Genomic DNA, 22,597 nt, shown 5'->3' with positions numbered 1-22,597 from the left:
AATTGTTTCCAATAGCAATGCAACTCTGGCTGTCATAGAAGATCTGAGTTATGTCACCATCCTGAGCATGATGCAAGTGATGCAAAAGCTTCCTCAACCACATACATTCCATAGTGGCTGTGAACTCGCACCTTTGTACTCTACTTCACTACTGGAGAGAGACACTCAGTTTTGCTTCTTACTGAGCCATGAGATACATGTTGAGACCAATGAGAAGCAATAACCGGAAGTGGACTTGTGATCATATATGTCCCCTGACCAATTTGGGTCTGTAAAGCCACTCAGAGATATGTCACCATCTGGAGCATAATGCAGCCCATAGGTATCTTTGTTGCATTCCAATGCGTGACCGTGGGACAATGCATGAACAATAATAGAAGCCCTGTGGCATAGCAATGTCTGGCCACATAAAGTATTAGTAAATCAAACTACCAACCAACTTCCTATACAAAGTGCCATCAAACTTTTCAGCCTTAGCATGCTTACTCAACTTGAGTCCTTTTTTCAATGGAGTGGCCACAGGCTTACTATTCTCCATCTTAAATTTCTGCAACAACCCCTTGGCATATTTGGTCTGTGACATAGAAATACCCCCTTGGGTTTGCCAAAATTCAATGCCAAGACAGTAGTGTAAGAGTCCCTGATCTGTCATGTCAAATGTCTGACAAAGAACGGACTGCACTGCTGCAATTTGCTAAGAATTATTTCCAATGAGTATGATGTCATCAACATAAAGAACCAGCAAGACCAGATATGATTTCTGTTGCAGAACATATAAATTTGGCTCTGTGTGAGTGGTCACAAAGCCCTGGGACAGCAAGAAACGATGTATCTTATGATACCATGCATGAGGCGCTTGCTTTAGCCCATACAAGGCTTTCCTGAGCTTGCATACCTTGTGCACTTGTCCTTGAACAACAAAACCCTGGGGCTGATGCACATAGACCTCCTCCTTGAGATCCCCGTTGAGGAAGGCAGTCTTGACATCCATCTGGTACACAGACCAACCATAAAACGCAGCAAGAGAGATGACAGAGCCAATGGTTGTCATCTTGGCCATCGGAGCAAAAGTCTGCTCATAATCTATTCCCTCTTCTTGTGCATACCCCTTGGCAACTAAACGGGCTTTGTACTTCTCAACTGTACCATCTGCATGATACTTTATTTTGTAGATCCATTTTGTGCCAACCACATTCTTGCTAATGGGCGCATCAACCAAGTCCCATGTAGCATTCTTTTGAATGGATCGAAATCTCAGCTTCCATGGCTTTCTGCCATGCCGGATTGCCCTGAGCATCCTCAAAGCCTTGAGGCTCAATTTCAGCTTCCATTACTTGGGTCATGAGAGAAAAATTCACCTGTTGTTAGCATTCTGAGCGTGGCCCTTGTTCTCCCCAATATAGGCTGATCTTTAGCATCAACAATTGTTAACCTAGCCCATCTAGGAACTAAATTCTCAGCTATTCCACTGGGAATAAAATCTGGAAGTGCATCTGGAGTAACATCCTTTGCCCGATCCTATGGTTATGGTAAAGTGGCTGTCGGGCAATTTCCTCTCTGGAGGAGGGAACTGCTCTGATGAGGTGCTGTCAAAAATGATCCCATATCTGAATAAGCCTTTTCACAAGTGGTGAGGAAGGCTGAGAATGATGGTCCGTCAGGAAGATCCAACTGACTCTACCTGCCCACTGACCTGCTGCTCTGGGGGTGCACTGGTGAATCCCATGCAATAGGAACTGCTTCCATGGCTGATCTCTTGGAGTCAAACCTCTAACAAGAAGTTTGACTAAAAGGGCTCTGCTCTGCATCTCCGGATCAAGAACCCCAAGTCCTCCCTGCGAGAAAGGTAAAGTGATAGTATCCCATGAAACTCTGGCCCTAGTGTCCTCAGAACCATCACCACCGCTCCATAGAAAGTTCCGAAGCAATCTCCTCACCTGACGAATCGAGTCAGCATGAAAACACCACCATGACGCAACGTACCACATAGTCGCTAGTAGAACCTGGTTGAGTGTACCAATGCTCTTCCGGCCAAAGAGAGTCTAGCCATACTCCAGTAGGCTAGCTTTCTCCGGATACTCTCAAGAACTGGGGCAAACTGTTGCGTCGGGGACACCTCAATGCCAACCTGGAAGCCTAGATATCTCGGGGAGGTGCCTCTAGGTATCCATACAAAGCCTCTGTCTCCTCCCCATGCTGGGGTATCCTGCTGAGCTCCAGTCCAGATGCCTTTTGATTTGTTCCAATCGACATGTCCCCCTGAGGCTAGGCAGAACTTGTCAATTGAATCCACATCAGTAGCAAGACTATATGCATCTCCTCTGACTATCAGTGCCATATCATCAGCAAACTTAGTGTCAAGAAGCTCCTGCTCCTGCCGGATAGGTAGATGAAGGCCCAAAGTGCCATGACTGGTAGCCTGCATAAAGTATCCCATAGCCTCCGCTACGAAAAGGGAAAGGTAAGGTGCAAGCAGGCATCCCTGTCGTACCGATCTGGATAGCTGAAAAGCCAGTCCTCTTCCTCCATAGACCACCATCCTGCTAGAAGAGTGAGAGTAAAGTGAGGAGACCCATAAAATCCATCTATCACTGAAGCCTAGCCTCCTCATAGTGCCTTCCAAGAAACCCCAGTCCACCCTGTCATAAGCCTTCTCCAAATCGAGAAGGAGAACTGCAATCTCCTGCTGACTCTCCTTCGCCCAGTGAGTGGCCTCCCAAAAAGTGAAAATATTATCCAAGATACTTCGATCTTGGACAAATCCTGTCTGAGTAGCTGTGATGATATTTGGAAGCATAGGCTTTAAACGACGGGCCAAGGTCTTCGCTAGGATCTCCCTAGAAGTGTAATGGGTCTCCAATTACGTAGGACTGTCTTGTCTCCCCCTTTCAGGATGAGACAAATCATACATGTGCATAATGTCTCGCCCAAAGATCCTGCATCGAGAGCCTCTGAAAAGGCAAAAAGTAGATGTGGCCCAATCGTATCCCAGAGAGCTCTAAAAAGAAATGGCGACAAACCATCCTCCCCTGGGCATCTGTCTTTGGGCAGTTCATGTAACGCATCCGTGATCTCCCCAGGAGTGATAGTGGGCTATCCAAAACATGACTCATCCTGTCTGAGACCATTTGGGGGACATGACTCCAAATCTCCTCTTTGGCTCTGATCATCTCCTCGGTGACTGGATCTGCGGTGTAAAGAGTGGAATAGAAATCAGAAGTGATCTCAACAAGACGATGAGGATCCGTCTGAAGAGACCCAGCCTCATCCACAAGTCTACGAAGACTGTCCGAAGAGTATCTCTAACCCAGTGCCCTGAAGAACTCTCTAGAGCATCTATCCCCCTTCTAGATCCAGAAGGTCTGCTGGGAGTAAAACCTGAACTGGGCCCTTCTGCCCTAAATCTCCTCTAGTCTCTCCTGAGCCTCTAAAAGCTGCCCTCTGATGAAAAGAGAATGAGGAAAGCTCTGAATCAATCTCTGAAGTATGGATACCTCCGCTCTTGCGTTCCGATCTCTGATTCTGAGCTTTTCCTTCTCCTCTTTTGCCCTCAACTGGCAGGCCATGCTGACTCTAGCCAAAGCCCCCTCTACCCACATCAACCAGCCCTGATCCACAGGAGTGTCTTCTGACAACCAAGCCTCTCTCAACCGTTCCACGAACTCTGTGTCCTGAAAAACAAAGTCCGGAACTCTCACAAAGCCTGTGCTCTCCAATCGAGAGGTAGGGAGAATCTGTAATAGGACTGGAGCATGGTCAGATAAAACATAACCCGGGCGGATCCCAATCTGTCCTCTCTGGCCCCATTGGCCAATATAGAACCCATCAAGTCTGACCAAAGAGAGAGAGCCATGGAAAACCCCGGACCAAGAGAACTGAAGACTGTCAGCCAAGTGACGAAAGTCATCCAATCGAGCTGCATCATGAAGTCCAGCATGCAAAACAAAACTATCCCACTCCACTCTCTCCCTATCAGAAAGGCCACCCTCTGTCTGGCCCGACTTGTCTTCAGAGAATTCAACCATGTTGAAATCTCCTCCAACAATCCAGGTGTCTACCTGAGGATGGGACTCTCTGAGCTATCTCCAAAAAGCACGTCTGCGGGCTGGATCCGTGGGAGCATACACATTGAGAACAGCAACTGTTGTGCTCTCAATCTGAAGAATAACATAGCATGCCCTGCTCTCCACTAGAGTACCCTCTTGGGTGATCTCTGGGGCCCACCTGGCTGAAATTGAAATGCAAACCCCTCCCCTCGTACCATCCGTTGGGCTCCAATATGTCCGGCTTTGTCCTCTGAGTAAGGATCTGCATCTGTCAATCATGTCCTGGGAGAGCTTATGCTCCTGGATAAGCACAATGTCTGGAGGGGACCCTGAGGAAACAAACCGAAGGGAGTCCCTGAGCAACTGCAATCTAGGAACTCCCGATCTACGACCATCTGCATCTGAGATAAATCTACGGCCGTTCAGTCCTCTCACATTCCAAGAAATGATGGACAGCCTAGACATCGGATGGAAGTGAGGGGATGCCAGTGGCAGCGGCACAAATGACTCTCTCTGACGGCGCAATCCAAAGTCGGTCTCTGATCAAGCTCCAAATCTGCCCCAACTCATGTAAAATGGCTCCATCCAAGGGAATAATACTTTGGCGTGAACTAAGGAGCTGAAAGTCAAACCAACCAGCACTCCTGGGCAAATCAAAGTCTCCCTGAACCTCAAAGAACAGAAACAGAAAGGCCCTGCCACCAAAGCTAGGTCGAAGAGTCCTAGGGCAAGAATGAATCCGCGAGCCGACAATGCGGTGAACCGATGAAAATTGAGTCATGCTCAAAAGCTGTCTAGCAATCTCGCTGTCAAGTAGCTCAGCTGACCAGCTTTCGCTCCCTCGAGAACGAAAGCTGCCTGCAGAGAAACAAAGAATGTGCCCCTCTCTGGATAGAGTAACAGATCCCAAGTACTCCTCTACCGCCTCTGACCGTTCGACAAAATACCGGGAGAAGTTTCAATCTAGTGAGGGAGTCTGTGGAAACCCCTCAAGCCAAAAAGGACCAAAACTCAATAGGCAGATCTCTGTCAACCATCCTGAGGTCAGGTCTAGGAGTCAGAAGAGCTGAAAAGGGCTGAGCCATCCTAACTCTGCACCTGGAATAGGTGAGAGGGAGAGGAAGAATCTGCGAGGAGGTGCCTGTAAGCATGGGTGACTGAAAATCTCGCTCAATCTCATCTGCTAGGATCTCCCAACCCTCACGCCTGTCTGGGTACTGAGCAAAATCTGTGACCGCACTTGCAAAAGATCTGGATAAACCAGGAGTGAAAAGCTGCGAGGACGAGGCTGTACTGGGAGTGGTGTCTAAGAGGACGCTCCGCATAGCAACAAAAGAAGGTACTGTGCGACGGGGAAGAAAAAGAGGTCTCGAGGGAACCTCATACAGGCGCATGAGATCCTGGGACGGGCTCTGACTCTGACCTGTGTCGTGAAATACCTCTCTCTCAATGGACTGCTTGGAAGATGCATCCATCACCGTAATTGCAGCCTGAGCAATCTCCTGCTGGATAATTGTCTCAGAAACCAATATCTGAACCTCCGGGGTAGAAGTGTCAAGAATCATCAAATCCTGAGCTACTGTCTCCTGCACAGTGTGAGGACCTGCTTGCGGATGGTCCTCTGCATCTCCCCTTTCCGGGGTCTCCTGCACGTGTGTCTCAACTCCCTGAGCTACCAGCTCCTGCACAGTGTCAAGACCTGCCTACGGATGGTCCTCTGTATCTCCCCTTTCTGGGGTCTCCTGCACATGTGTCTCAACTCTCTTCCATCTGTGAGCTCGTACCTGGGGCTGCTCGTACTGCTGACTCTCCCTCTGTCTCCGTCTCCTCCGAGCTCTCCGTGAAAGCTGTTCCACTGGAGGCACCTCCAAATCCTCTGAGTTCACTGGAGGCTCCCCCAGAGGAGTCTCCTCTCACTCTGCTGAATGAGTCAAAGCAGGCTCAGAGACCCTTGGAGGCTGAGCTGTAGGTTTTGGGTCACTCGTAGGATGAGATGTATCCGGAGTCTCTGCGACGACTGGGGCAATCCCTAATAAAGTGACCTCTCTTCCGACAGAAAAGACACTGATCAGGAAGACCCTCGTACAAAACCCTCTGCTGCATCTGGACCCCATCTCCGGGAGTACGAAATCAAATAGGCAAAGGTCGAGGAGGGGGGAACTCTGAAGTGAGTCTAACCCTCGTAACACTTGTACCAGTAAGTGACTGAGCATAGGAAAGTCTAGCACCTGAAGGGATGACTGTACCTGCCACACTAGCCATATGCTCCACAGCTCTGCGACAAGAGCTGACCTCATCAGGAAGTCCAAGGAAAAGCATCCAAAAGGAGACTTGTCGCAGTCCCGGGGAAGTAGAACTGAAGTGCTTCCACCAAGGCCACAAATGGATGACTCTGCTCTGAAACTGAATCGGTGAGCTCATAAGTACTCTTTGAGCCTGCTTTGCAGACTGAAGGCCAAAAGAAAAGTACCCTCTGCCAAGCAATCGAAAAATCGTAACTGAGACACCCAATGAGGCCATGTTGGTGTACACCCAATCACATAACTGTTGGCCTCTACCAGGTAGAAAGCCAATGATGTGTGTCGAATGAAAACCCTCCTCTGCTACCTCAATCATCTGCACAATGTCGGGAGGAAAAGAAACTGTGACTTCAATCTCCTCAGGTTCGGCGACGGGAGTGGCATTAGTGTCCTCCATTGTCTCAGCTTACGTTGTCCTGAGGGGAGGAGCTACCTCTGCTGAAAATACCCACCAAGAACTCGCAACCAACCACAAGTAAATCACCAAAAAACCTGTATAATGAAGCTCCGATCTTCAGCCTGCGTGGGATGCAAACAGGTCGCTCAAAGCTGAAGCAGACAGCTCCGCCAATGCCTGGAAACAGCCCAGGATCTCAACTCCCTGGAACACGAGTCGAACAGTCCCGGAGAGGGCCCTGAAACAGCCCAACTTGAAGCAAGGGAGGGGCGGGCAATCAGCAAGGGAGGGGGCTGCAAGGTGGCCTGGTGCGGCCAGACAGCAAGCTGAAGGGGGGGCGCGATGCGCGGGCAGACAGGCTGAAGTGGGGGGGCGACCTGAGCAGGACGCTGCCAAGGGGGCCTGCGTGGCCAAGGCAGCAGGGCGACCTGAGCAGGGCGCTGCCAAGGGGCGTGCGCGGCCAAGGGAGCGAAGCGCTGCCAAGGGGGCTGGGTGATGGCGATGGGCGGTGGCGGGCAGCTGCAGACGGGAGCTCCTCCAATGTTGCCTGGCATTGAATTTTGGCAAACCCTCTCTAAGGAATTTTTGACAAAAGCTTCATCATACTCTAGGAAGTTTATGCTCTCCTGTGTTTGCAATGACATATGATGCTACAAATCAGCTCGAGGTGCACCTGCTAGCATGTGCATGATCTGTGCCAGGTATAAGGATTTTGGTTTACTAAGATTTCCACATATCTCTAAGAGAAGAATGTAAACAGGGCTCAATGAGCATGTTTGTTAACAAAAGGTGTTTGAATTTCTGAGTTACGTTTACGCAGAATCATGCCACTTTACCTAATGACCTAGAAAATATAGGACTAACTGAGAAAATGTATCCAATTGTGTTCTTTGTATCTGATACCACACTTCATATAACTTTTGAGTAAAAACACAATAACATCATGCAACATCTGATTATGATAATTTATTTCATCCAAAAAATAAGGTTGATGTAGGTCAGAAGAGTGGTTAAGAAACAATCTCACCATACCATAGTACGTGTAGAGTTATCACCAGGTTCTCTGTTTGGATCCACCTGTTGCAACGGACATAGCGATGATCAATGCATACACCAACCAAAAGTATGATACATAAAAACCTATGACTAATGCATGTATTTGATGCTTTAAAATCACAAAAATATAAATCGCCAAGATTATCAAATCATAGGGCTTGCTTTACGATGTGAAAGCAAAATATTTAGCAAAACTCCCTAATTTTCTTCCTTCAACCAATAGGATGATTGACACCTTTAGATCAAGCACTCTCAAGCCAAAGCAATGCAATATTTTACAAGAAGATACGAAGTGTTTTACATTTAATGTTTTCCTGTCCTTCTTGTTTTTGAACAATAACCCTTCAGCACTATCTGCTACAACCTACGAGAAGTTTGGAATAAAAGCAAATAATACAATAAGAATAACAAAAGAAGTCAGAGAGATGATGTTTATTCCTTCAAGAAATATTGTAGTTTGTAACAGAAAATAGCAAACACGTTACTAGGGCTATGACTGGGGCTACTTACAAGAATAAGGGAAATGATTAAAGCAGCATACACTTTAATGACAACGTACTACCAAAAATCGAAAGAGTTTAAGTGTCATTTGTTTTCAAAACAAGGTACAATTCTCAAAGTGACCTGATAGTTAGACGAAGAATTTGAATATGAGTTCAATGTCACCCTGTCAGCAAAGTTATAGAGCAATTAATTTCATAGATCCTAGATTTTTTGGCTAAGTAATGAGATGATGGTAACATCATTGACAATACTCTCTCTCTCTCTCTCTCTCTCTCTCACTTTGACATTATGTACTTTCACTTGCATCTAGTTTACTTTGTATTTAGGCTCAGATTTGACATTATGTACTTTCACTTGCATTGTATTGCGTAGCACTTAGATGATATTCGACGATGCCTCTTCTTTGTGGCACGTTGATTTTGTGCTATCTTGTATGCAGAGTTCTTGATGTCCCATGGGCCCATTTTGGCCTTTAGTGGACAATAATACACTTTCTTTCTTTCTTCTTTCTCTCTCTCTCTCTCTCTAATGGAGCACAAATATCATAGATTGAACCAATCATGGAGTTTTTTCAAAAGGGGCAAAAAAAGAAATAAAATCATCATTGAATGGACTCAGTGGCTATTTGTTCACCCTTCAGTGCCCAGCCAGCGGGATATCCTTGTATTTTTATATTGTACCCTTCATGGGAGAGTTGTTTTTTACGTGGTATCCATATCATTAAGGAGTTTATTAATAGAATCTTCTTCTCTTTGGAAAAAATAAAATGAAACATTCCAATACATCACTGCATGGGCTGAGGAAAATGAGAAAAGAGAAAAAGGACACAGGTTTGGCAATGCACACAATACCTCGAATCACTTAGAGAGAACCAAATGGTTCTAAGGGAAGATTCTTCTATAGATGCCATCTGATATTTTTTTCTTCATACTGGAAAATTATCAACGATGAATTCAAAGGATATCAGGAGAGAAATTCATTGCAAAACATTGCAAAAGTGATTCGTTTATGACTGTTTTTTTGCTCAGACAGACAGTCCTTTATGGGGTGTAGTGGAAAGTATTGTATAGGGGGTGTAATGTTACTAGGATAGTGGAGACGCCTTTATGAGGAATTGAGGATAAGGAAATCGAGGAGAAGAATGCCACATGGCATAGGAGGAGCTATCCCACGTTGTGACTTGGGAGAGTGGCCATGCATTGTCTTTAAGAAGATCTTGCATTTTGGAATGGACATCTTCCTTTAGTGTTCTTTTCAATTTAGTCTTCTTCCCCATTTGGTGTTCCATATTTGTAGGCGAATTTACCCTTGCCCCAGGATACCTTTGGCAATCCTGTTGGGACAAGTAACCCCCCCTCCCCTGGATGTATCTAGTCCCCCTAATTCCTTGTCTTTGGACATTCCTCGTACATGTTAGAATATGAACCCAAATTGAGTCAGTTTGGTGTGTTCTAGTGTGAGTTCTAGTCTAGTGTGTCCTATGGATGCCACATGTCACATTGGGAGCTATCCCATATGCATAGGTGTTCATATGTGTGTGTGTGCTCTTATATAAGAGCTGTACTTTTCTAGTGTCAAATCAATCATCATTTCCAGTTCATTATGTCTCTCTTTGAGTATCACTATGTCTCTCCCTAGCCTACCCTTTCTCTCTCCCTTCTCCACCATGTGCCTTCATGTGGTATCAGAGCTTTGTTTCCACTTTCCCCTTCTTCTCACTCTACCTAGAGGATGAGAGAATCCCACAAATGGAAGCTCCCCTCTCCTCAAAGGTAGAGCTCCCTTCCAAATGACTTGCCAAAAGCAGTGCCATTAGCCCGTACAACAAGCCGTACTGCCTCGGGACTGCTGCATGCTCCTGCTGCGCCATACCAGACCGCCATACAAGCTGTACGTACAGCCAGCTCAACTACCTGTACAGTCCTGCCCAACTATCCATACCAGACAGCCTTGAAGTGCGTGCCCAAACTTGCCTGCTCATGAATCCACCATAACTTGCATTCTCTGCTACCTTTGCCCTCTTTGTCGCATCATTTGCAACTTCCCTTTTGCCCTCAAAACCATTTGCAGCTGCCTACGTGCCATTGCTCCTACTCATTGCCTTTCCAATTACGTGAGCTATTGCAATTTGGTTATCCTTTTTAGCCTGCTTAATTAGCTACTTCAAGGTTGATACCATGGAGCCTCGTCCTCCTGCAAAAGTCACATTATCCAGGGAGAAAGCACTTGCCCGTATCGGTGTGAGGTTGGCCAATAGATTGCTCCATCACTTTGACCTCACTGCTTCCACCACGGAGATCAAAGCCAAGTTCGAGAAGCTTCACGATACATCTACTGGACCTGACCGACGAGCTTTATCTATTGTTTTGCATGATCTATCTGAAGTGATAGATAATGGTTAGGAATATTTGGGTACTCTGCCCGGGGATGTTTCCCAAAAATGAATGCAATAAATAATGTGTGTTGAGTCAATAAAGGTCCTCTGCCTTGGATTGTCCTCCTAAATGATGTATTTCCTTTATGGTGTGTGACTCCATGTTTCTAGTTAGTCCCTGGAGTCAAGAGGGGGATGTACTGTGGGAGCCATGTATTGGCATTGATAGGGTCTAGTTATCAGGCCTGCATATGAGTTCCAGGATGTTGGTGCATTGGTCTTCTAGACCTCTGAGTTGTTCATGCATCCATGCTGAGACATGAACCTCTGAGTCATGTTTGGGACGTAAATCTATGTGAGTGCTCAATCTAACCTCTGAACCATGCTCAGAATTCAGCCTCTGAGTTGGCACGGGAGCCATGTCTATTTCAAACATTGCACAGTTTAGTATTCCTGTCACTGTCATGTTCTGTCCTTGGTTTCCAATAGTGTCTCACCTTGCCTTCATGGAAGGGTGTTAGAATATGAAGCCAAGTTGAGTCAGTTTGGTGTGTTCTAGTGTGATTTCTAGTTTAGTGTGTCCTATGGATGCCGTGTCACATTGGGAGTTATCCCATATGCATAGGTGTTCATATGTGTGTGTGTGCTCTTATATAAGAACTGTACTTTTATAGTGTCAAATCAATCAAGTATCGAGATACAAGCTCTTTGGTCTACATGTGAGTACTCTTATTTTGTTCATTGCTTAGTCATTTCATTTCTAGTTCATTATGTATCTCTTTGAGTATCACTATCTCTCTCCCTAGCCTACCCTTTCTCTCTCCTTTCTCCACCATGTGCCTTCACTACATTAGTAGGTTAGATTGGCTTCTATCGGTAGGGTAGTATTACCATACTATCCTCCTCTTGCCTCATCCTTCTCTCTCATGCACCTCGTCCATGGGGGTGATTGCTTCTCTTTCATAGCTTAGATTGCCTTCTATTGGTAGGACAACATGGCCATCTTATCCTCATCTTACCTTATCTCTCATGCTCCTTATTCATGAGGGCAAGTGCCTCGATACCTAATCCTCTTGTTTCATCATGATATTTATTATCATCTGCATTGGTTCCTTATCATAGCTTCAGATTATCTTATTGAGCAGCCTGTGCTTGAAAGAGTAGTCCATCAACATGAATTGATCCACTGAGGGGTATGGCTGGTTGCTATATCTCGCTGCCCTCTCAATTATGAGCTCATATTGTAGTAACAAAGTCTCAAAATCTTGACCATCTTGGGTCACTGCCCTTGCAAACCTTGAAGGCCACATATATACTTAGAGATAGAGGCTGTTCTTTTCTTCCTTGAAGATAGCGCTCGACTTTATGGATGGTTTGAAGGTATTCATATTTTGTAATGGTTACTGCATAGATATGTTTTTTTGTTTGAGACATGTACTTCTCATGATGCTAGATAAATTGCATGTCCCAGGATTTTTATGTGTCTATGCTATATGGAGGCAAGCATGTTTCCTCAACTTCCTATTTTGCATTCACTAGACCTTGAAAAGTTTAGTGGCCGGGAAATAGTAAACGTGTCTAGTTTTTAAGAATAGACGAGGAGCCTTTAAGTGGAATTGAGTGTCATAGGAGGAATTGTCCCATGTATGATGGGTTGCAAAGAGGCCTTGCAAGGGTGGCCATGTTGGAACAAAGTGGAGACACGTTGTGAACACAAGTGAGAAAGAGCGCACACACAAGAAAGCTCCAATAGAACTGTTCAAATGAAACAATACAAGTACTTGGTATATATAGTACCCAAGTTCTATTGGTCAACCATAGGGTTGACTTTATGCCTACAACACCATATCTTTGTAATGTCTTACAAATCCCCCCTCAAAGATATGGCCGAAAGTACCCTAGAAATGTCTCAGGTGTACCCTGCAGTACCTAAAGTATCATGGTTGCACAAATTCATCCAGATGGATATGCAACCTATGGGAGTACATGAAAACAATGTCATCCTGAATCACTTCACAACCCCCCTTGACATTGTGAGAATGTCTCTGATCCCCAAGCCATGTTGATGTCGTAAGAAAAGATCTATTGACAGGGCTTTGGTGAAGATATTCACCACATTGTCCTCAGATGGACAATAGATGAGATCAATGAAGCCATCAGAAATACGATTCCGTACATAATGATAATGATTTTCAATGTGTTTCATGCGAGCATGAAAGACAGGATTGTTGGCTATGGCAATGCAACTCTGGCTGTCACAGAAGATAGAGTTTGCTTTGCCATCTTGTGCATGATGCACGTCATGCAAAAGCTTCCTTAACCACATTAACTCCGTAGTGGCTGAATTTGCAGCTTTGTACTCTGCTTCACTGGAGGAAAGAGAGACTCGCTCTTGCTTCTTACTGAGCCATGAGATACAAGCTGAACCCAATGAGAAGCAATAGCCAGTAGTGGACCGTCTATCGTCAATGTCCCCTGACCCCAATCTGAGTCGGTGAAACCACGCAGCTCTAGATCACAATCTGAAGCATAATGCAAGCCAAGAGAGATAGTGCCATGGACATATCTGAGAACCCTCTTTGTTGCATTCCAATGTGTGATCGTGGGACAATGCATGAACTAGCTCAAAAGCCTTGTGGCGTAGGCAATATCAGGCCGTGTCGAGCATAGATATATCAAACTGCCAACCAACTGCCTGTACAAAGTGCCATCAAACTTTTCAGCAGCATCATGCTTACTCAGCTTGAGTCCCTTTTCCAATGAAGTAGCCACAGGCTTATAGTTCTCCATCTTAAATTTCTGCAACAACCCCTTCAAATACTTTGTCTGTGACATAGAAATCCCATCATGGGTCTGCCAAAACTCAATGCCAAGACAATAATGCAATAGGCCCAAATCTGTCATCTCAAACTTGTGACATAAAGTGGACTGCACTGCTGTAATTTGCTGCAAATCACTGCCAATGAATATGGTGTCATCCACATATAGTACCAACATGACCAATTCTGATTTTTGCTGCAGAACATACAGATTTGGTTTTGTATGAGTGTTTACAAAGCCCTGGGACATCAAAAACTGATATATCTTCTGATACCATGCACCAACCAAGTACCATGTGGCATTCTTCTCAATGGATTTAATCTCAGCTTCCATATCTTTCTGCCATGCTGGATTATGCTCAGCATCCTTGAAGCTCTGAGGCTCATTTTCAGCTTCCATCACTGAGGTCATCAAAGCAAAATTGACCTTTTTCTGATTATTCTAAGTGTTGGACCTGGTTTTCCCCAAAGTAGGCTGATCCTTAGCATCTTGAATGGTCAACCTTGCCCAACGTGGAATAGATTTCTCTGTTGTACCACTCGGAGCTGCATCAACATCTTTAGTGGCCTCATGACCTTGATAATGCCTTCAAACATAATCTATCCCCTCCTCTTGTGCATACCCCTTGGCAACCAAACGGGCTTTGTATTTCTCAACTGTGCCATCTGAATGGTATTTCACCTTATAAATCAATTTCGTGCCAATCACATTTTCCCCAATGGGTGCATCAACCAAGTCCCATGTGGCATTCTTCTCAATGGATTTAATCTCAGCTTCCATAGCTCTCTGCAATGCTGGATTATGCTGAGCATCCTTGAAGCTCTGAGGCTCATTTTCAGCTTCCATCACTGAGGTCATCAAAGCAAAATTGACCTTTTTCTGATTATTCTAAGTGCTGGACCTGGTTTACCCCAAAGTAGGCTGATCCTTAGCATCTTGAATGGTCAACCTTGCCCAACGTGGAATAGATTTCTCTGATGTATCACTCGGAGCTGCATCAACATCTTTAGTGGCCTCACGACCTGATAATGCCTTCAAACATGAGGCTGTCTATTCTCATTAATTGGCTGCAAATCTGAAACATTTAAGGGAGAGCCATCCTCAACATGTGGCAAGCCATCTATGAGAAGTAGAAGGGAAACCATCAAGAGACTCCGTCTCATCATCCTCAAACTGGATGATGTCCAGAGGGGTGTCATCGTATGGTGGCAAGTATGCACTAGCAGGTTGCCTGCACTCATTCTCAGCAAAGAGAACATCTTTCTTGATTATTACCTTCCTGGTAGGGGGATTATAAAGCCCAAATCCCCTGCTTTCAATGCTATACCCCACAAAAATGCATTTGACACTCTTGTCATCAAGCTTTGTCCGATGTGCATCTGGAACCAAAGCATATGCCATTGAGCCAAAAACTCTGAAATGACTAACCTTTGGCTTAAAGCCATACAAAGCCTCAAATGGAGTCACATTAACCAAAGCTTTGGTAGGGCATCTATTCTGAATATAAGTGGCTGTCACAACTGCTTCTCCCCAAAAATCCTTTGAGACTCTCTTGAATTTCAGCATGCATCTCGTCATCTCCATGAGAGTACAATTCTTCCTCTCAGGGAGTGGATTATGCTGTGGTGTGTAAGGGCATGTCAAGTGATGTTTAATCCCATGCTGCTTCAAAAATCCTTGGAATGCATGTGACATGTACTCTCCCCCTCTATCTGAGTTGAGTGTTTCAATTCTAGAATTGATTTGGTTCTCAGCCATAGCTTTGAACTTCTGAAACCAAGAGAACACCTCAGATTTTTCCTTCATGAGAAAAAGCCATGTGAACCTGGAGAAGTCCTCTATAAAGGTCACAAAGTACCTTGCTCCTCTATGCGTGGGAATAGTCATGGGGCCACATACATCATTGTGCACTATCTGCAACACTCTGGTTGCCTTGATCCAATTCTTGCCCTGTTTACTGAATGGCAAGTGATGCAATTTGCCAAGTGCACACCCCTCAGACACTTCATTTGCTGGTTGCTGCAATTTTGGCATTCCCTGAGTCATATTATTGTTGTACAAGTAGGACAATGCCCTGTGATGGACATGTCCAAACTTGGCATGCCATAAATCAGCCTGGGAAGTGTTTGCTACAGCCAATACCTTCTGATCATAAGGTTGAGCATCAAGCTTGTATAAGCCTCTGTCATATGTGCTTGTTGCTACAACCTCATACCCTTTCTTTCGATCCTTGATCTTGCATTGGTTATCCTGAAATTCGACCAACATATGTTGATCATGGGCAGTGTTTGAAACTGAAATCAGATTTTGCCTCAAATCTGGAACATTCCAAACATCTCGGATATACTTAACTTTCCCATTATCAAGCTGAATGGGAATGTACTAAACTCCGATGATGTCTTGAGAAGCATCATTGGCACATGTAACCTATCTGCCATGAACAGGTGTGATACTCTTAGACCACTCCTGGCGAGGAGTCATGTGTTTATAGTAGCACCATTTTCGATATACCATGTATAACTTGCAACAAGGGAAGCATCCGTTGATTGATTTTCAGCATTCAAATCCCCCCTGGCATCCATCTTTTCACTAAATGCAGCAAACACAAAATCTCTATCACCTTAGGCAAGATGAGCTTCACCATGTGCATCTGAAGCACGAGTTTCAGTGGGGGCAACAAAATTACTGCTAGAGCTGTCTCTTTGCCTTTTCTTTTCATTGGCAATCCTTTTCTGACACTCTGCGATGTAATGTTCTGGCTTCTTGCAATAGTTGTATTTGTCCTTTTTCTGATTTTTGCTTGAATTGCTTGCATTCCCCTCCTTGGGCTGAGTTGTATGGCTGTGTTTTGGCTCAAACTTTTCTTGAAATTTGGCCTTTCCACCCATGGCACGCGCTTGCTCACCCTGACGAGAGACTTTGGCAAAATTTGAGCATCTCCCCTCTTCGTGCAACAAAAGCCCAACTAACTCATCGAACGAGAGTGGGACTGCCCTGAGAACAATGGTCAATGAAGTGACGAATGTGCCATATGAGGACGCTAAGCTATTGAGAGTAATAGAGACGATCTTCTTGTCTTCTATTTCCTCATCAATACTTGTGAGTTGATCACGTAGATCAGTGACCCTGGCAATATGATCAGTGATAGCCTGGCCTTCTTGCATCTCGAGATCCTTGAGCTGATTTGTCAAGGCAATGGTCCTTGCCTCATTCTTAACATGATACATGTTTGCCAATCTTTCCCATGCTGCCTTTGCATCCTTGCACGACTTGATAGTCGTCATAATGTGCCTCTTCACATTTGTGGCAATCAAAAACATTGCTTGGGCACTACGACGGTCAAACTTCTTCTGCTCCTCCGCCGATGCTATGGGAGTAGCAGGAGGGGCTGTAGTAGTCTGCTGTCTGCCTCTGACCCGAAGAAGTTGTGCTGGATGTAGATGGAACCTGCTGTCCTCACCTCATCCCTACTAACAATATCCAACAAGCCCTTACCAACCAAGATGTTCTTAAGCATGAATGACCACAAGACATAGTTTGGTCCATCCAGCTTGTCACCCTCGGACAAATTGCCAAAACTATCGAAAAGAGTCGACATGATGCAAAATGGAATACCCACAAGCTGCAAATGTACCTGCAAAAAGAACTGCAAGTCCCAAAAGTGCAATTGGCTGGAAATGTGCCTGCAAATCCAAAACAAATGCTTGCTGCAAATGCAAAGTACGACTGGCTGCTCTAAAATGCCATTGACTGGACAATTCAATCATTGCAAAAATGGCATAAACCAATCACCGCACTCTGCTGCAATCTCAAGTGCAATCCCAAACTGAAAATGCACAACCCAAATCTGAAATAGCGCACCCACGAGTGCTTAAATGCATCCAACAGAGCTCAAAGGCATCCACAACTGTAAAGTAACTGCAAATGCAGCCAACAACGTAGAGTATCTGCAAATTCACCTGAGAGTGCAGAGTATGGGCTGCAAAAACAGTCTTGAAGCGAAATACAGAGCTCAAAACACTTACTGAAAGTGCACCTTGGCCGAAACCACCTGCAAAACAATCCATTGACAGTGTGGGCAAGCTGGAGATGACAAAGGACCTGAAGTGAGTTGTTTGGAGCTGAATGAAGCTGTCGGGAGGACTTCTGAATACAATACACTTGTAGGGAAGAGGCTGGAGAAGTATGGATACACTTGGAGCTGCTGGAACACACTTGGGAGAGGCTAGATCTGAAAAGAGTCCAGATCCAAGCAACAAACGTCAAAAAACAGCTGGAAACTACTCGAAATCACCTTCCGACAAGTCGTACGGACTCCTAGCACTGTCGCGCAAATGTACTAAGGATATGTACGGACACCCGTACAATTGTACGGACAATAAAGCAAAAAAAAAACGTTTTGCCTGAAATTGTATGGGACATGATTGTTTGTATGCGGACAGCTCAAAAATTTTGAAAAACGTCGAAATCGGACCTCAAAAGGTCAAAAAACAGCCGCTGGACTGTGGAGCTACGTCAAACGAAAGTTGGAGAGCTGAATGTGAGATTCAAGAACGCGCATTGGAGCACCAAGCTTGCGGGTGTCTGGAAGCAAGCGCGGGAATGGGCTCTAGAGACGGAAGCGCTCTGATACCAAATGTTGGAACAAAGTGGAGATAGGTTGTGAACACTAGTGAGCAAGAGTGCACACACAAGAAAGCTCCAATAGAAATGTTCAAATGAAACAATACAAGTACTTGGTATATGTAGTATCCAAGTACTACTGGTCAACCATAGGGTTGACTTTATGCCTACAACACCATATCTTTGTAATGTCTTATAGGCCATGCATCGTATTTAAGGGGATCTTACAGTTTTGAATGGATGTGTTCTTGCTTTATTCTTCTTTCTGATTAGTCATCTTTCCCTCTTTTTTTTTGTGCAAAAAAGTACTTCTATTCAGTATGAAAGAAAACTGCAAGAGCAAGCTCAATGCGGGAGTACATCTGGCATGCATGAGAAAAATCGAAACTCAAAAAGAGCTAGTAAATAACTAGGGTTGAGATCGAAAATGCCGCCTGAACCCTGAAGCAGAATCAGAGAAGAAATGTGATCTTCTCAAAACTCTGAAAAATATATCCCTCCTAGCAAGAGGGTGCTCTCAACAATGATCCCTGCATGCTCACCCAAATGGCCATCAAAATATGTATAGTATCAATCCATATATGTATGAGAAGGGTGAACCTAGATTCCATCCAATTCCTCTGTACATCTAGCTCTCTAAATATGCCATGCTACAATACTAGCCAGAATCTCCCATGAGGTGTCTACGGAAGCATGTGCAGCTTTGAAAGAAGTGAATAAAACATCTTGGAGAAAACATGACTCTACTACGTGTCATCAAACACAAAAATCCCCATCTGAGTCATGTCCCTCAAAGAAGACCTGAGCCCCGTAAGAGATACCCAAGCAATTGAGCCCCAGGTCATGCAGAAGGGTGATCTATGAGAAGTGCATAAGATCTTGGCAACACCCTTCCTCTGATCGTCCTCGCCTATCTGCACTCCCAAAGGCAATATTGAACTGACTCAACTACAAAATGGCATCGAGGACATGTAGGATCAGCCCCAAACCTGGATCTCCACAGATTCATTGCAATCCCTCCATGAATAGAAAGCCAAAAGAATATAGTGAATTTTATATTCCTGAGGGATTTCTTGCCAAAATTGTTGCGATTAAAGAAATTGTTCCCCTCTGCATCGAGGTCAATATCCCCATCATTGCGACAACACCTGGCCATGTGTGTTGTGGAGGAGTCAAAGGGATTTCTTAAATTTCAGGAGGGGAATCGGGATAGAGGATTGTCAGAGACGTTGGCCACAGTGGAGGTGTATGCGGATTTGGCAAGCGTTGGTGTCGGAGGCATTAGACAGAGCGTAGCTGCATGCAGATTTGGTGAGAGTTGCAAAGGGTGTCTCTGCCACAAGTGCGGGTGTTAATGTAGTTGTGTTAGGGGGGTTAGAGATGTCTTAGTGTTATAGGTACCGTCGTGTTAATAATGTGCCTAGGATTGTCCCATGTGTGTAGGGAAATGTGCCGGTGCAGACGGATTGTCAATCGGAGGTCACAGCAAAAATATACAAGCAAATTAGTGCCAAAAAAGGCCCACACTGGGGCGCGAATTAATGAGTGCTAGGGATGCCGACATGGTGTACAATGGGCTGGAAAAATGCCTCGTAGCGTGGTGTTTTTGTGTGTGAAACCGTGGTTTAAACGGGGTCCAGTTTGGGTCCCAGACGGGCGAGATACGAAGTATTGAAGTAGGGGTAAGATGGGGTCTTTTTGGCTTGGGGAGGGGGGGGGGGGTTCCCTTGGTCCAAAGTGTGGTGTGAATGGTCTTTAGACTTTAAGTCTATGTGTGAAGGTGCCTTAGGTGGACTAACCCCAACTGAGTTGGGGTAACTGCTAGTTAGTGCAACTGAGTCAGTTTGATGGATCAATAACTACAATTAATTCACTAACTACAATTAGTTACCCTAACTAATTTGAGGGGGAGGGGGTTCCCTTGGTCCAAAGTGTGGTGTGAATGGAGAGGGGGGGGGGGGTTCCCTTGGTCCAAAGTGTGGTGTGAATGGTCTTTAGACTTTAAGTCTATGTGTGAAGGTGCCTTAGGTGGACTAACCCCAACTGAGTTGGGGTAACTGCTGCTAGTTAGTGCAACTGAGTCAGTTTGATGGATCAATAACTACAATTAATTCACTAACTACAATTAGTTACCCTAACTAATTTGAGTCTAAACTAAACAAATAGGGGGTCAACTAGCTTAAAGTTAGCTGACTTAAGTTAAGACTAACCTAACCTAACTAGTTAGTTTAACTGTTAGTTAAAGAAACCTAACTATAACTAATAACCCTAGGTTAACCTAACCTAAAGTAATAATAACCTAGGTTAGAACTAACCTAACGTGGGTTAAAGTAACCTAACTAAGATTAGTTTACTTTAGTGTTAGATTTTATTTTATTTTTGGTTAAGGAAAAAAAGGAAGCAAGGGGGGGGGGGGGGCGCGACGGGCGACATCCACCGGGAGGGGGGTCTGTGAGGGAGTCGAAAAGGGGGGGGGGGGGGGAGATGGGAGGTGTGGTGGAGTAGGGAGGGTGGAGGGGGGGTTGCAGTAGATGGAGGATGGAGGGAGGAGATGGAGCGACGGGAGGAGAGGCGCAGTTGACGAAGGTAGTCCGAGCAGCGTCGCGGGCGCGTAGTAGAGGAGGGAGAGTAGGGGCGGCGGGGCGAGGCGGGCACCGCTACGTGGCGGGTGCCGCCGCTTGGTTGTGGACGGAGGGTGGGTTGCATCGCCCAAATAGGCGTGCCTCGTCGGCACGCTGTCGTTGGCGAGCGCTACGTGGGCCGTTGGGCCGCTGGACTGCCTTGCAAGGGCTTAAGCCCTTTTACTTATAGTAAGGGCTATAGGCCCTTAAGTTAGAGTAGGGAGAGGAGCAATCGGCGAGGGGGAGGGGGGGAGGAGAGAAGAGAGAGAGAGAGAGAGAGAGAGAGAGAGAGAGAGAGAGAGAGAGGGGAGGGGGGACGAGAAGAGAGAGAGAGAGAGAGAGAAAGAGAGGGGGGGGGGGGGGGGAAGGGCATGGAGGGGATGGAGGGGTTGGTGGAGAAGGGTAGGGGGGGGGTGGGAGGAGTTGGGGGGGGGGGGGGGGATGGCCCTGGGTGGTGGGAAAACGGGGGGGGGGGGAGGGGGGGGGTGGGAGAGGGGTGGTGGAGAAAGGGGGGGGGGAGTTGGGGGGGGGGGGGGAATGGAGGGGATGGTGGAGAAAGGGGGGTGGGGTGGAGAAGGGGAGGGTGGGGTGGGGTGGAGGGGGGCGGAGGGGGAGGGCGAGGAAACTTGACGGACCGAAAACTCTGACAGAAATCCAAAGGGAGGAAGAGATGGTCACCTTAACACTGTCCAGGTCTTTCTCGATGTAACAGGATTGTTGATGGCGAATGGACGGTGGGTGGATGGCTAGGTTATCGCTGCAAGAAGGGCTCGAAATAACTCACTGTGTGAGGATGGGAGTAGGGTGGTGGTCGATGGAGAGGGAGGAGTGTCTTACGTAGGGCTTGAAATCGGGGAGAGGATGGAGACTAGATGTGGAAGAAGAAGAATGAGGGGGTGGAGTGGGTTTTTATAGGAATGGGTGTAGGGTTAGGGTGAAACCCTAAACTCTTTCCGGACCATAACTTTTCATGGTTAGCTCGGATCACTTTTCTGTAAAAAGGTGAAATGATAAAAAATGCAAGCTCTACACATTCATGTCCATTACCTAGCCTGACTTGTTTTTCAAGTGGCTTATTTATAAGAAATAAGAAAAATTTCTTAAGGTAGTAACCCAAGGTTGATGCTTGGGGTTGATATGTTTGGCTAGAGTTGGAAAAAAATTTACTCTCCTTGTCCTTGAGTGTTATGTTCGTGAAAGTTCGTAGTAGTCCATTTTTTACACATACTTGCGTATGTTTACTTGTTACTTGAGAGGCTAGTCTCTCTGGCAATGGCGCCAAATGTTGGCTCTTTCCCACGGCTTCCGCAAGAAGAACAGGGTATTCTCAGTATGCAGGGTTCCGAGGCTTTTTGTCACCTATAGATATATCGGTGTTGTTGTTTGTAGTACAACTATAGCTTAGGACCTCGAGTCGTATTCTGGTGAGAGACGTAGGCTTAAGTGGGGTAAGCAAACATAGTGCATGCATGTCTAAAAGGAACGTGCATCATCATGGTTGGGGTAATGAAGGCTTTCTGTTGGAGCAAGCATGGAAGCATGATGGAGGTAGACAAGAGGTAGAGACAATGGCACAAGTATGAAGGCAATGAGCAATTGATTCATTCATAGAATGGAGTACATATAAGCAACTACCCATGAGTAGGTGGAATCTAGATCCACAATTATCTCAATCAGGAAGACCACCAATGTCTCCTAGAATCTCTCAATCACACACCACACTCCCATCTTCACTCAATCACACCTACTGACTGACACATCATCAGTCACACCTACACACACACATGTGTTCACACAATCACTCACATGATCACTCACAACCATAGACCTTGTAACCCTTGGTATGATCCATTACA

The 22,597-nt window shown here is 45.7% G+C and overlaps 1 protein-coding gene across 1 annotated transcript in view; it reads right to left on the bottom strand.

The window, feature by feature from the left end:
• Positions 1–7,766: 7,766 nt before the first annotated feature.
• LOC147886312 (uncharacterized) overlaps positions 7,767–22,597 on the bottom strand; it is a 100,268-nt gene continuing 85,437 nt past the window's right edge. Inside the window, exons 8-10 of the mRNA XM_087395089.1 lie at positions 8,424–8,466; positions 8,101–8,163; positions 7,767–7,820 (exon numbers count right to left, since the gene is read on the bottom strand). Coding sequence (XP_087251215.1) covers positions 7,767–7,820; positions 8,101–8,163; positions 8,424–8,466 — 160 coding nt within the window. The remainder of the gene's footprint in view (positions 7,821–8,100; positions 8,164–8,423; positions 8,467–22,597) is intronic.

The sequence above is a fragment of the Dipteris shenzhenensis genome, chromosome 24 (assembly GCF_047967505.1).
Source record: "Dipteris shenzhenensis isolate YYH24624 ecotype China chromosome 24, Dip_SZ_1.0, whole genome shotgun sequence".
Classification (NCBI taxonomy): domain Eukaryota; kingdom Viridiplantae; phylum Streptophyta; class Polypodiopsida; order Gleicheniales; family Dipteridaceae; genus Dipteris; species Dipteris shenzhenensis.
Note: the sequence above shows the minus strand (reverse complement) of the source record. Positions and strands in the feature narration are given on the sequence as shown.